Raw genomic sequence first — 15,207 nt, 5'->3', positions numbered from 1 at the left:
AAAAAAAAAAAAAAAGATAGTAAGAAGGGGAAAATGAAGGGGGGAATCGGAGGGGGAGATGAACCATGAGAAACTATGGACTCTGAGAAACAAATTGGGTTTTAGCGGGGAGGGGGGTGGGGGGATGCGTTAGCCCCGGTAATGGGTATTAAGGAGGGCACATACTGCATGGAGCACTGGGTGTTATACGCAAACAATGAATCATGGAACACTACATCAAAAACTAATGATGTGCTGTATGGTGACTAACATAACATAATAAAATAAAACTTAAAAAAAAGAAGCCTTTCCCAAATGCCCCACTTCCTTCTCCAACCTTCAGCTATAGTTATGTCTCCCCAGGCAAGATTGTAAATTTCTTTGTCAGACCAATACGTGAAACATGAATTTGTGTCTCCTAATGAGTTAACACATTCTGGGCAAATTCAGACTCTCAGTCTACACCTGTTAATTAGCTGATGTCAGAGGAATGGAAGTAGGGGCAAATGCACATCCCAAACTTTGTGATTGTTACTATGTTCAATTCCAGAGAAAAGAGAATGAAGTTTCAAAAAGATATCTCAGTTGTCCTGAGAAAGGAAACTTTAAATCAGTAAGGAAAACAAGCAAAGTTGCAGGACTAGAAGGAAAAGCAAGGGACAGATTCCAGGGCTTAAAAGACTCTGAAGTCAGAGAGAGAGATGTCAGCTCACAGGTCATTATGATTACACCATAGGCAGAGATTTAGGGAAGATGGAATAGACACAAGTGGGGAAAACTCACCAGCAGATGGGCTGTGTGTTTTTTTGGGTTCTCGACAAAATAAGGTATTTTTTATTATTTTGTCTTTTCTTTCTCAACCTGTCCTAAGATTGTTTAAATGGCCCATGGAGCTATATTGGGGCTTGGGCAAATAGAAAAATATGTGTCCATATATATACTTATCAAAATATCCTCCCATATTTTTAACCAAGTGGAAAAAAGCTAATAAAAAATCTACAGTGTAAAAGCATGACTTAAAGAACTTTAATTAAGAACACATATACGTGGGGCGCCTGGGTGGCTCAGATGGTTAGGCGTCTGCCTTCGGCTCAGGTCATGATCTCAGGGTCCTGGGATCGAGTCCCGCATCGGGCTTCCTGCTCCTTGGGAGCCTGCTTCTCCCTCTGCCTCTCTCTCTCTCTCTGTCTCTCATGAATAAATAAATAAAATCTTTAAAAAAAACACATATACGTGAAGCCCCATGCAGCCCAATCTGTTGGCAGGCCAACATCAACTTCATAAACCCACCCAACAGGGCTGGTATGGGCTAATTGGAAATAACTGGTCTCATTACAAAATAATGCAGGGTTGAATAAACAACAATAACAACTGCCTGTCTTTATTTAGAATTTTGATAGTGTATTCATCTTTTCTGCTTTAATTTTGATTTTAAGAAAATATTACATTACATTATTATTTATCTCAATTACTGAATTTTTTGGTTTCCCCTTGAACTTTGTGCTCAGGGCAAGTGCTACACTTGCCTCACCCTAAACCAAGCCCTTCCTTCAAGTAATGATTCTCCAAGACCTGATGATCCCCATCCACATGTGGCTAGTGCATTTTGATTTTATTGGCTAGACATTTCAAACCAGTTTTTTATTAATTCAGATTATTTATTTATTATATATTTATTATATGCTATTATTTATTAATTCAGTCATCAAACTAGTCCCTTTTCTGATGTTTAATTGGTAGTTTAAAGGCTCATTTTACTTAATATATATATTCTAGAAAACTGCTAATAAAATTAACTAGACCTGAGTACTTGAATATAAGGTCTTGGTTTGCATTTTTTAAAAGAAAGAAAAGTCCTTCAGAAGATGAGTGGATTATCCCCACAGAAGTTGTATTTGTTACCTGACAGATCGATGGCATAGCTGTAGCCGAGTTGGTCTGCAGTTAAAAAGAATTCCTCATTCGTCACCGGAGGGAAGAAAGGAACCATGTTATACATCCGATTGTGACCAATGGGTGCCAGCTCCTGAGGCCAGGCATCCACAGAAGGATTGTATCTTTTCATCCACTCATCGAAAATGGCGTCAGTAAAGGAATGAAGTACCTGCAAGACAATTGAACATGGCATTTGACATTGATCTGTCTGTCCCAATCAGGCCAATCTGATTGGAGCTTTCTCTAAAGTGGAATGGGGTTCTTCTGGACATGAGGAACTTCTCTGTACCCAACCGTATCTTAATGACATACCCACTGACATTTTTAGTTATGTTTTCAAGGCTGCCTGGCATCTCTCCAAACAGGATCATCAACCCCTTGTCAAGTGAACAAATGAAAGTTCATTAACAGATTTAACACTGGTTTGGGAACATCGGATGCCTTTGCTAAGTGAATGTTAATTATTAAGTTGGAGAGAAGGGCAAGTATAAGATAGATCTCTTTGGTTTTGGTTTTAACAGAAGAGGAAGAAGAGGCTGTGCTTAACAATATTGAAACAAATGGACGGGGAAGGAAGGAAGGAAGGAAGGAAGGAAGGAAGGGAGGAAAGGAGAGGGGAGAGGAGGGAGGGAGGAGGGAGGGAAGGAGGTGGGGAGGGAGGGGGGGAGGGAGGAAAGAAGGAAGGAAGAAAATCTCCAAAATGGGTTTTCAAATTTTTCTCAGCAGGACAACCCTTCTACGTACTCATTTCATAACACTCTCATTTGAATTTTCAGTGTTATGCCAGCAAAAGAAAGTCTAAAAAATGTTGTGATGTGCACAGTGCTCATTTTTATTTTCTCAAGGAAGTTATTACAGTCCTTCTCAATTACAGCAATTATTATAGGTTTTAAAATATTAACAGCAAAATTTCCACATTCATAGCCCCAATTTTGCAACACGACATAAATGTGAGAGTTCAGCCCAACTTTTATGCTGGGTTCCTCTTTTATTTCTAGACTGTAAGTTCAAGGACTTAGGGACACTGTTCCCTTCTCTTCCCCTGGGTCCCAAGTGCTGTCATCCCAGAGCCTGTCATATGCAGGTTGGGGAGTACTTATTCCAATAAATGCTTATCAAACGAATTCATTATGAATTCATTCACCCTTATTCCATGTACTCCAATTAGAGCACTGGCCAAATTATACTATAACTTGTTACTCATTTATCTATTTTCCTTAACAACACCCCTAACTCCTAAAGGTCAGAGGTCGGGTCTTTTTACCTTTGAAGCATCAGCTTAGCATGCAACCTGGACAGAGTTGATGTTTAAATAAGAATTTGTTGTCTGAAGACTGTGCCATGCAAAGTAGTTTTGTCTCTTGTACAATTCAACTAAAGAGGCCCCTTTCTATCTGGTGCTGTTTCCTCAACTTGCAATCACATTTCTTCTGTTTTCTGGCATCAGTCTATCTAAGACCAATGCAATGGTCCCTGCCCTGAAGCATGTTGCCCTGATCAGGCAACAGCAAGAACTTTCTACCTATATTGTTTCACATGGCTACATATAAGATAGTCAAAAGAATCAAGTGATTTACTCAAGGAGTTTTTTCCTGAATGGATTTTTACAGTTCATGGCAGAGATAATCATCTTAAAAACAAAAACATCAAATTTTAAGACCTGGGCTTTTACAGAGATAAAAGATTTTTTTTCTTAATTCTAAAATCTTAGACTTGAGTAACAAAATTGAAGCTCCAAAGAAATAAAGGTATAACGTTTATTGCATAAGCAACAACTTTGGAAGACATGTGAAAATGCAAGTGATCAATGTTTCCTACAAGGAGAACTTAGAGAAAGTCATCAGCCCTGGAAAAAGAGCTAAGTGTTAGTTGTGGGTGTAGGTTGCCAAAAACGTACCTCACGTCCTGAATCCCGGGAACTCCAGATAAGGTTAGAAGGTTCCCATACAGGGAAGTTGTGCTTCATCCTCCAGCTGTAGCCTGGGGAGCCTGCCAGTTTCAAATAGAACTTTTGCCACAAACATGGAGCCCAAGCAATAGAGGCTGAATGCCTAAGGATAACATGCACTATTTATTGGTTGCTTACCAAATATCCACTCTCTTCTTCCTCTGTAACTTCCTTTTTTTTTTTTTTTTTTTTTTGAGTGAGGCAATGTATCAAACTATCCCTGAGATTGAACTAGGAGTCACTGGATGGGACTTCTAAGAAAGTTCTTTAAAGGTGGAGGTCTCAGCTTAAAAGTGACCCTTTTCCCCTTTCCATTTATCCTTGCTGTTTCCTGGAACATGGATGTGATGGTTGGAGTTGCAGCAGCGATCTTAATTGCTAATTAACAAAGTTAGGAAAAGAAGCCACTCACCAAGGGTGGTAGAGCAAAAACACAGAAGGGTCTGTGATGAGTCTGGAGATACAATACCAGCCCCGGACTACCTGCCACTGCGGATCTTTTACATTAAGAGGAAAATACACCTCTTTTTTGTTTGGGCTTCTATAACGGGTTTTCTGTTCTAAGCAGCTGAACCAAATCCTAAGTGATACACATAGAAAGTATCTAGGGGTGTACCAGAGTGTATTTTCCAAAGAAGGTCACACAGTATCTCCTGAGCTTTTAGATACTGTCTGAGTTCAAGTCAGAGATCAAATTCTGATTAGAAAAAGAGACAAGGGACTCTCAGGACACAGGAAGGTCCAGATTCAGTGCTGCAAGAAGCAAATAACTTTTGGAAAACACCAGAATTCACCCAGTACAAAGTGTAAATAATTAAGGAGGGGACAAGACTCTGCAGCAATTCATAATTTGGAGAGATAAAAGAACAGGGAAAAATAATAAGGAGAGATTATAGGTCTCAGAAGGGCTATAAAACATTGTACAATAAATGCTGGGGTAGGAACTATATACAGAGCACCCAATTTATAGAATGTAGTAAAAGAGGTTAGTGTGTGCCAAGAAGATGCAAAGAATGCAATAAACAAAATGCTGCAAGCAATAACATATCCACAGCCATAAAGAGAAGTGGTGCAGTCTGTAGAATAGGTATTTTTGTTAGAGTTGTGAACATTGTTCCTAAACAAGATACCTTGAATTGCTCTTGAGAAACTAATAGTACCTTTGTTTCACATGAGTCAAAAATGAGCTCAGTTAATGTCTCTGTAAAGGCTACATGTAATTGGAGGGTAATAAATAAAAGCAAAAGTAAAGTAACAGTATACTGTGGTTGCCTTATATCTGCTACAGAGATACATAGTTATATTTGGGTATTAAAAATTGAGTGCTTCAGAAATGAGGTTACAAATTTGGTTCACAAACCCATTCTATCTTGCTCCAACACATAAGGATAGGTACAGGAAGAAAAAAACTTTCACCTTGGAGGCAGTGTTGAAGAAAGTGTGATTCTATGGGCTTTCAAGGTAAAAAATTTTTAAATGCAACCCTTGCAGAAAAAAAGCAATCAATCAATGGCTATTGTGCTGGAAGGCATAAAGAAACTTGAATAAAATATAGGGAAAGCATGCATATCTTTTTCAGGATCACTGGAGGATAGTTACTATCAAACTTAACCTTAACTTAGATGTCTGCACAATCAGATTCCTGCCATAATGACCACAGACACCAGTACATCACCCAGCACACTGTGGTGTTCACCACTTGAGTTCATGTGTTCCTATCTAGAAGACATCATTCATGGTCAGAGTGAATTTTATTGTGATAATGTTCTGCTCCTCTGAGAACTCATATATGATCACTCGGAAATCACACAATAGACACCCAGTTTCATATGGGAGGTTCCACTTAAAACTTAAGGTAGGGACGCCTGGGTGGCTCAGTCGGTTAAGCTTCTGCCTTCAGCTCAGGTCATGATCCCAGGGGCCTGGGATCGAGACCCACGTTGGGCTCCCTGCTGGGCAGGGAGCCTGCTTCTCCCTCTCCCTCTACCCCTCCCCTCCCCACTCATGCTCTCTCTCTGTCTCTCAAATAAAGAAATAAAATCTTTAAAAAAAAAAAAAGAAAAGAAAAAGTACCCTTTCTACATATATTTGTAAAATAACATTGTATACAAAATATAAATAAGTATACCTAAAATATATGCAATATACATTGTATGTAAGATATATTAGCATGTATATAAAAAGAAATACAGTTATGTATGGTGGCACATGGTACCTAGACTAATTGTGATGACTGGTTTCGCGATATATACAAATATTGAATCAATATGTTGTACATCTGAAACTAACTTAATTTTATATGTCGGTTATATCTCAATTTAAAAAAGAAGTATCAGTTGAGCCCTTGAGGGAGAAAACTTATACTTTAAGGATTAAACTTTGAACACATGCAAAAAGACGACTATAAGAGGTTCTGCTATTAGTTCGACAGCTTTAAAAGAAGTCACTGGTTCAGCATATGTCATAAGCAGGTGGGAGAGAGAAAACCAGGGGGATGTTGGAAGAGATTCTAGATAAGAACTGAGATACTCCCAGGCCATTCATGTCTAAGGAATCACCAAAGCTCTAGGAGAAAGGAACCCAAATCAATGCTATAACCACTTTAGATTTGTATATAAATGTGGTTTGCCATTATACTACTTAATTTCATCAATGACAAAGAGTATGCAGTTCATCTCTTAGCATAGGTTTAGTTCTTCTCAATAGAACATGGGTTTATCCTTACAAAGTTTAGAGTTGGAAAGAATTTCTTCAGGTGCCATTTAGCCCTGTCAAGTTAAAAAACCAAACTATCCCCTAGACCAAGAGTATAGAAATCCTGCCATCCTGGGATGCTCTGCCCAAGCAGATGGCCAGCCACCATCTCCAATACCTCAGCTCTTATAAAATTCACCAAGGTGTCACATTCCTTAGGAATTATTAACTTTATCTCAGTTGTTTAAAAATACATACATTAAATAAATAAATGTAGGATTATTCAACCTTCTGGAGGGCAATTTGGCAGTATCTACTGACATTTCAAATGCATTTATTTAATCTTTGACATGGTAATTCTATTCTCTTGACTTACTCCACGTGTTCATGCACTGAAACATTGTTTGCCAAGCAAGAGATTAGAAACTACCTACATGCCCACTGACAGAAAACTGGCTAAAATTTTCAGGATAAAGCTGCACTATAGAATACTATACAGCCCTAAAAAAAGGAACGGAATGGCCTTTGTGAACTGATATGGAATGATTTAGAAAAAGTAAAAAATAAAAATAATGAAGTCACAGACATGTCTATAGTATGCTGCCATTCAGATAACATATTTGTTTGTATATTTATAAAATGAATCTGGAAGAATAGGGGAAAATGGTAATAACTAGATGGTATTGATACATAGTCTTCATTTTATGTCTTTTATATTTGAACCCCTTATGTGCATTATCTATTTTAAATTTTTGAAAAGGAAGTATTTAGGAAACGATGTAACAACCTAAACAGTGTGCATAAGTACAACTGTACAAACATAGAATATGCGAGGAAATAAGCAGAAAATTGAGATGGAATTACAGACAATTAAAAATCTTTTTGCCGGGGCACCTGGGTGGCTCAGTCAGTTAAGCATCTGCCTTCAGCTCAAGTCATCATCCCAGGGTCCCAGGATTGAGCCCCGCATCAGGCTCCCCGCTCAGTAGGGTGTCTGCTTCTCCCCCTGGCCCTCCCCCTTCTCATGCTCTCTCTCTCTCTCACTCACTCTCCCTCAAATAAATAAATAAAATCTTTAAAAAAAAACCTTTTGGCCAATATTTCTGTAACTCTAAATCATTAAAAATGGTTAAACTATTAAAAAATAAAAAATTAATGTAAAACAATGTTAATTTAAATACTCAAGGTATTAGCCTAATTATACTTTTCCTTTTTTTCTTAAGATTTATTTATTTGGTGGGAGGGGGGAAGGATTGGAGAGAGAGAGAAAATCTCCAGCAGATTCCCCACTGAGCGAGGAGCCTGATGCAAGGCTCAATCTCACAACTCTGAGATCATAACCTGATCTGAAATCAAGAGTCAGATGCTTAACCAACTGATATGCTTTTTCTTTTGTAAGAAAGATAAATAAAATAGATCCATTTTTAAGTGCTTCACTCTTGGGGAGAGAGAAGCAATGTCCTATACTCGTCTTTTTAAAATTTTAACTAAACTCATACCAATTCACCAGTATTTCATACTTGTTATTATGACCTATTAATTTTACTAATTTTATTACAGCCTAGAACAGTAGAGTCAGAAGGGTATTAACTTCATGTAGTCCATTAGATTCTTGTTTTTAGAAACTCATTTTCTCTTTTCTTGCTTCCCCCTCCAAATTAATGGAGTTATCTTACCCAACTATTAGTCATTGTTAAGAAATACAAATGATGATAAGACTGTGTATACGTCTTATTCCATGTAGGAGTCCAATGTATAAGATGACAAACAAACACATGAGCTATGCCGTATTAGCCATGCACCCTATGAATACCCCAGTCACTTAAGAATTGAAAGAATTAGAACTTGCCAAACGTACCTTTCTAAAAGAATAACATTCAAATACAGCCCTAAGAATAGTTGCTTTGAAGGGCGCCTGGGTGGCTCAGTTGGTTAAGCAACTGCCTTCAGCTCAGGTCGTGATCCGGGAGTCCCAGGATCGAGTCCCACATCGGGCTCCCCGCTCAGTGGGGAGTCTGCTTCTCCCTCTGACCCTCTCCCCTCTCATGCTCTCTCTCACTCTCTCTCTCAAATAAATAAATAAAATCTTTAAAAAAAAAAAAAGAATAGTTGCTTTGAAGCTGGAAGGAAAATATTTAGTCTGTAACATTGTTTCTTTCTTGGCCGTTAACTCAACTATTTAACGTTAGGGTCTTTTGGTTTTCCTTTTTCTCCCCCTAGATTATACCTAAATTCAATACTGAAGACGGCACTACTTAGCATTTCTGTGACCTAATCATATTTTCCAGATAAATGCGTGCATATCCTTCAATTACCTTATGAATTATTAGAACTTCAGAGATTGGTTTCAGAGTTTTTCCTGTATTTTAACATTATATCTTTTACTCGTTATAGTGATCAGATACAACTTTGCCCCTCTCTTGCTTGAAGAGATTTCAGGAAAATAATTTTAATAAATATTGCATGCAATATATTTGCATAAACTGCCTTGTGAATTTGAAATTCCAGAAGCTATCACTCTTTGAACCGAAATGCTTTAACCTGGATCTCAATATGTGCAAAAATTATTTAAGCCTAAAGTGGTTTCAGCATGAAACTTGATGTGAATAGCCTAAAGTAATTGTGAGTTCTGGAACTAATGCCAAAACGCTTCATGGCTGCAAAAAAAAAAAAAAAAAAAAAGGCTGTGCCTTTTCATCTGTTTATATGCACATGACAACTTATACCAAAGAAGAACAAAATTTTAAATATTAAAGGTATTAAAAGTAATGAAGGCAAGGATGATTAAATATCTAGTGTTTTGAACTACACATAAGTCACAGAATTCCTCATCCATAAAGTCATAATGTGGCTCCCTAGAGCAGGAAGAGAAACATGACTGATAGAGGAAACATACTACAGAGAACGGACATTAATTCCTTAGAGCAGGAGTTGGCAAACTAAAGCCTGTGGACCAAACAGAGCTCACCACCTGTTTTTTATTTCTCTCTCTTAGAGAGAGGGAGCGTGAGAAAGCATGGGGTAGGGGGGCAGAGGGAGAGGGAGAGAATCCCAAGCAGGCTCCACACTCAGCTCGGAGCCCAATGCAGGGCTCAGTCTCACGGCCCTGAGGTCATGACCTGAGCCAAAAATCAAGAGTCAGACACTTAACCAACTGAGCCACCCAGGTGCCCCTCACCACCTGTTTTTTAAATAAAGTTTTATTAGAACACCACACTCACTCACTCATGTATTGTCTATGGCTGCTTTCACGCTACAGAGGCAGTGTTGAGTAGTTGCAACAGAGATATTGGGCCTGTAAAGCCTAAAACACTCACTATCTGCCAAGCCCTACACACAAATTGGGCATCCTCCAAAGAAGGAGATAAGATGTAATAATCCTTGAAACCTCGGGTGTTGAAAAGCAAGTTACTAGCAGCACCCTTCTTTCCTTTAGTAGGAGAGAAAGGTTGTGTGGAGGCATATAATCCTGAATTTGCCAGAAGATTCCGCTGTTCTGCTCATATTTTGGCATACTGCATAAGGAGTACTGTGACATTCTTTCCCATGAATATGGACTGTGTGTATAAACTATATAGTTGAAAATGTATGTTTTACAAAAATTTATTTAGAGAAATATAGTATAGATAACTAGATGTAAAGATACAGAGCAGAGAAGGGAGAACAAGTACTGTGTGGCATAAGCTGATGGCTGAGATAATGGCCAGAAAAATGATGTGAAATACCCAGTTAGAACCAATAAACAAGGCAAGCATCCTACAGAAGAGCTAAGACAGCTGTGGAGATATCGCACGTAAGCCCCCACCTTGCTAAAGGCTGGGATCAAGAGTCCACATTTCTCACAACTCCTTCATGGTTTGTTATACAAATATGAGGGAAGAAACACTTTTTAGAAAAAAAGGAATAGCTCATCAACTGCTCCATCTCTGGATTTCCCACAGCTTACCCTGGCCAGGCACTCATCTATCCGGGAATCCAGAAACCTACCCAGACCTTCACACCACCAGGCAAGCTCAGAGCATTGTGAGCTATACATTTACCCTCCCTCTTCATATCTCCTTTTTTGGTACCCTGGGTGGAGATAAAAATAATAAGTCACCTTTGAAATACCTCAGTATTTCTTTCAGTAAAATTGCCTTAGGGCACAACTGTCTGCCATGGAGAACAAGATAAGAAACCTTAATTAAGGTTTGGAAATTGAAAGCCAACATATAGTTCTCTAATTCTTCCCAGCGACTACCATAAAACACATTGTTGTCTTATGGTAAATTTTGTTTTGTACTTGGCAGTTTCTAAAGCAGCTTTGTATTATTCTAATCTATTCAGTGTTGCATTAATGAGCACACCACTCTCTTCCAACACCAGATCAAGCCCTGTGACCTGCACTTTGCAGAGCGGGAAACAGAGGCTTCACACAGTTCAAGGAGACTCCCAAGATTGCACAATTCAGGACGAAATAAAAAAGTTATTTGACTTGTAATCCAGTGTTCTTTTGACTATGCCATGTGGCCGCCCAGGAGTCCAGAAAAACAAACTGCTAGAAACTGATGGTATGGACTGATTTATGACCCCCTCAAATTCATGTGTTGAAACCCTAACCCCCAATGTGACTATATTCAGAGATGGGACCTAAAGGAGGTAATTAGGGTTAAATAAGGTCATACGTGTGGAGCCCCGAGATGATAGGACTAGTGCTCTTATAAGAAGAAACCCCAGAGATCTCTGCCTCTCTCCACTATGTAAGGACACACCACCAAGAAGGCAGGGGTCTGTAAGCCAGGAAGAGAGCTTTCCCCAGGAACCACATCACTCAGCACCTTGATCTTGGACTTTCAGCCTCCAGAACTGTGAGATATGAATTTCTGTTGTTTAACAGTCTATTTTATTTTTGTTATGGCAACCTGAGCAGACTAAGATACACTACTAAAATTAACATTAAAGTGAGGAAAATTCTGGAAAAAGAAAAAACCCATAAAGTGTTTGCGTACTACAATGCAATCTATACTAGATAATATTTAAATTAATTTAAATTCAAAATACTGGCAAAATAAAAAAAGACCAGTGGTGAAATTTCTTCTTCTAATTGCTTTGAAACCAACCATTCAAGACACACAACCCTGAAGACAATGTTAAAATAGTGGATAGTGAGTTAAGCATCTTTAAAGCCAGAGAGGGCCTGGCTCTATCAAGGAGGCCTTGGTGGGGACACCTGGGTGGCTCAGCTGGTGAAGCAACTGTCTTCGGCTCAGGTCATGATCCTGGAGTCCCAGGATCCAGTCCCGCTGGGCTCCCTGCTCAGCAGGGAGTCTACTTCTCCCTCTGACCTCTCCCCTCTCATGCTCTCTGTCTCATTCTCTCTCAAATAAATAAATAAAAATCTTTTTAAAAATATTAAATTAAAAAAAAGAGGCCTTGGTGTTCTGCGGGGGATAAACAATCATGGAACATCAACATCAAACAAGGTCACTCTGTGACCGTGATGGGTCAGGACAAAAACAAGACAACTCCATGACTGTGTCTGAATGTAGACAAAATATGAACATTGCCCAAACCGTACAATACCTAACAAGAACATTAGCCCTTTCCCGGCTATTACAAGCGACTCCCACTGCTCTACCAATTACTAAGAATTATTGGGGTACTCAATCATAGAATTGCCCCGCTTCCTGACAGCATCCAATCCAGAGCAAAGCCCTGCTTCCTTACACCCTCCCCATCTCAGCTACCACAAGCCCAAATCCTGTTCATTCTTTTCTAGCCCCTGAGCCACTCCATGGTTTCCCAGTCTGTCCCAACAACAAGGAATACACCAGCCTTGGTCTTATGGAACCATGGAACCACGTGCTCCACTACAGCTGCTCCTCGCAGTCTTCGGCTGGAGGGCGCTGACCAAGGACAGCTGGGATAACATGGCCCCGACCTGCACCTCCCCTGTTTTGTTAGTCTCCAGAGAGCCCCTTGGTGAACAGATTTTTAAAACTAACAGAGCTTGGGATTCTAACATCATAATCCCACTGTAGAGTTTCTTTGTTTTTCCTTTTGTTTTAAAGTGAGACCGAAATCGGACTCAAACATGTATCGAGGGAGTTAGTTCATCACACTTTGAATTTTAAAGAACCGTAAGGTTCCTCCGTAGCCAACAACAGCTCTCTCTGTACTGGCTGTATTTCCTCTCAGAGATATGAAGCCAGTTAATAAAGTAAGGAACATCAAATGTGGTTTTTGTATTAATTGAAGACATCTGTCATTTTTTCTGTCAACACTCCTTCCCCACCCTCCGTCCCCCTTCTGGCTAACACAAACTTTCTTTCCTGCAGGGAGCTCCCTAAAGCTGTGTGCGTTGGGGTCACACACATGCGCGGACAGTAGGGGTGAACATGTGACCTTGCTCTGGCCAATCAGAGTACCTCCTTCCCCTTGCCATACTGATTGGTTCACGGAGGGCAGGTAATCCAGGCCTGGCCAATCCTGGGACTGTTCTCCGATACTATGGTAACGTGGCTGCTTCCGGCCCCTGCCCCACGTGCTAAGCTGGTAGCGTGCTCATTTGTGGCTGCCGATGGCTAGCTCGGTTACCGCATGCAAAGAGGTTGTTTATGAAGACGGAGGTAGAGCTGACATCGTTTGAGCCGCTAGATTCAGCACCCTTCGGTTTCCCAGTTATTTAAGTCAATGAATTAATTCTTTTATCCTTAATTAGTTTGGGTAGAATCTACTCATTTGCAAACAAAAAAAGAAATGACTGAATGTAACTGCAAGTTTGCAAACTGACCCAAACCAATTTTTCTGTTCAGCACTACCAGGTTCTCTTACACATTGGTAGCCTCCTGCGTTTACGGGTGGACATTGGCCATAGTCGTCACCCTCTCAAGTAAACTCGTTCCTAGGTGGTATATAACCATGAAAGCAAGTAAAGACCGGATTCTGGTAAACCTACATTGATTGATTAGCAAGTAGACACAGAAGGAGTAAAAGAACCCGTTCTTGTACACCCAGGGAGGTCTGCGCCATCTTGTGACGAGTGTCTTACATGGAAGATTCAGTGCAAAGTGGACACAATGATATTAAGACAGCAAGAACAGCTCATTTTTAGGCAGAACGCTTTATGAGTGAGGGGGCCAGGACGAAACACCAACAGAGCTGTGGACTTGGTGTGCTGTTCCAAAGGTGCCGGGTGGCTGGGCTTCATCTTCAACATTACTCATTTTATGATTGAAAAATTATTGTCATTATACTAATTTATTATATAAATTGTGCTATAATTTATAATATCACTATGCTAACTTATGAATCCAACTCTGGACTATAAACTCCTGTCTGGTGTCATTCCAAAGCTAACCATCTCCAAAGCGTGGGTTTCTGAAAAGGGGACTTTAAATGCTATCCTACCACCTCTGGGGCGTAGAATAAAATGAATTTAACATTTGAATACATCCCATTGTGCACAAAGAGAATATAACACACACCAAACCTTAATCTTACTGAAAAGCAAATAAATCCAACATTTTACATAGAAAATTTTTCATCTAGTCTGAGCCTTTGAACATACCACAAAGACAGGATCGTTGGCAGCAGAATGTGGCAAAGCACTTGTCCCATTCAAGAAGGAATGAACCAAGTTATGTAGGCTCATCACTTGAGAGTCCAGGTTGCTGTTCGCTTTATCAAACCCTTCCAGGGCATTCCTGAGAGAAAATCAGTATGTCAGTGACAACAGTTACAATTGATAAAGTTCTCCTTTTTTTGTTTCCAGCCTAAATAACAGTCTTCTGACTTGAGATGGGGAAGCTCTGTCATAGCTAATTAACTACAAATTAGTCCCAACTTTTAATGATGATCTTCCATCAGGGGAGGGAACTCTTAATCAATGCTTACTTTCTGCACCTGCTCAGTTGGATTATACCTCTTTTATATACTGTATGACAATTCTATACCTTCATATCTGTCCCCCCGGCCAGACTATGAAGTCCTAGAGGACACAGACTGTTTTCTCCAGATTTTTATTGCCAGAGCTCAGTACCATGCCCAGCACATGGTCTGTAATCAGAAATATTTTTTGAATTAGCATATAATCTCATATCCCATTTCTCAACTAAATAGACCTCCAGCTTGACTGTAACATATTCAGCATTCTAAATGCATCCCCAAATTCCACTTATCCTTGTCTTTTTCTCCTCCCCATTTTTAGGAAATTCAGATTGTCCTTATCCTAACTCAGTGATCCTCAAATTTAAGTATACATGGGAATCACTGGAGAGAAAGATATATTTCATGCCCCACTTCAGAGTTTCTGATTCAGGAAGTGTGGGCCGGTTCTTCACAATTTGTGTTTCCAACCAGCTCCCAAGTGATCCCAGTTACGGTAGTCTGGGCCCCACACTTCAATAACCATTCCCTGAACTCAACTCTATAAAGCTTGCACTCCATTTCAATAGCATTTTTACTACTGTGAAAAACAAACGTATGCTCCTTTTCAAACAATCTTAAATGTCAGCCTTTATAGGACCATTGCCACTACCCAGAGCTGTGTCCAACTCCCACACAGACCCTGAGCTCTGCTGCACTTGGCACAGCCTCTGCATTTTTCAGTTTACCCCACCTCTGCCCCAAATAACCCATCACCTGTATAATTTACACACAGGAGAGAGAGA

General features: G+C 39.7%; 1 protein-coding gene across 2 annotated transcripts in view; it reads right to left on the bottom strand.

The window, feature by feature from the left end:
* Nucleotides 1-15,207, bottom strand: part of DCT (dopachrome tautomerase) — a 35,879-nt gene that overhangs the window by 4,810 nt on the left and 15,862 nt on the right. The window contains exons 6-7 of one of the 2 annotated variants that reach the window (XM_044913143.1): nucleotides 14,106-14,241; nucleotides 1,887-2,083 (exon numbers count right to left, since the gene is read on the bottom strand). In XM_044913143.1, coding sequence (XP_044769078.1) covers nucleotides 1,887-2,083; nucleotides 14,106-14,241 — 333 coding nt within the window. Of the gene's footprint in view, nucleotides 1-1,881; nucleotides 2,084-14,105; nucleotides 14,242-15,207 lie in introns of both variants that reach the window. The other variant, XM_021695998.2, reaches the window with a different exon arrangement.

The sequence above is a fragment of the Neomonachus schauinslandi genome, chromosome 3 (assembly GCF_002201575.2).
Source record: "Neomonachus schauinslandi chromosome 3, ASM220157v2, whole genome shotgun sequence".
Taxonomy (NCBI): domain Eukaryota; kingdom Metazoa; phylum Chordata; class Mammalia; order Carnivora; family Phocidae; genus Neomonachus; species Neomonachus schauinslandi.
The sequence above is the reverse complement of the archived record's forward strand: the minus strand, read 5'-3'. Positions and strand labels throughout refer to the sequence as shown.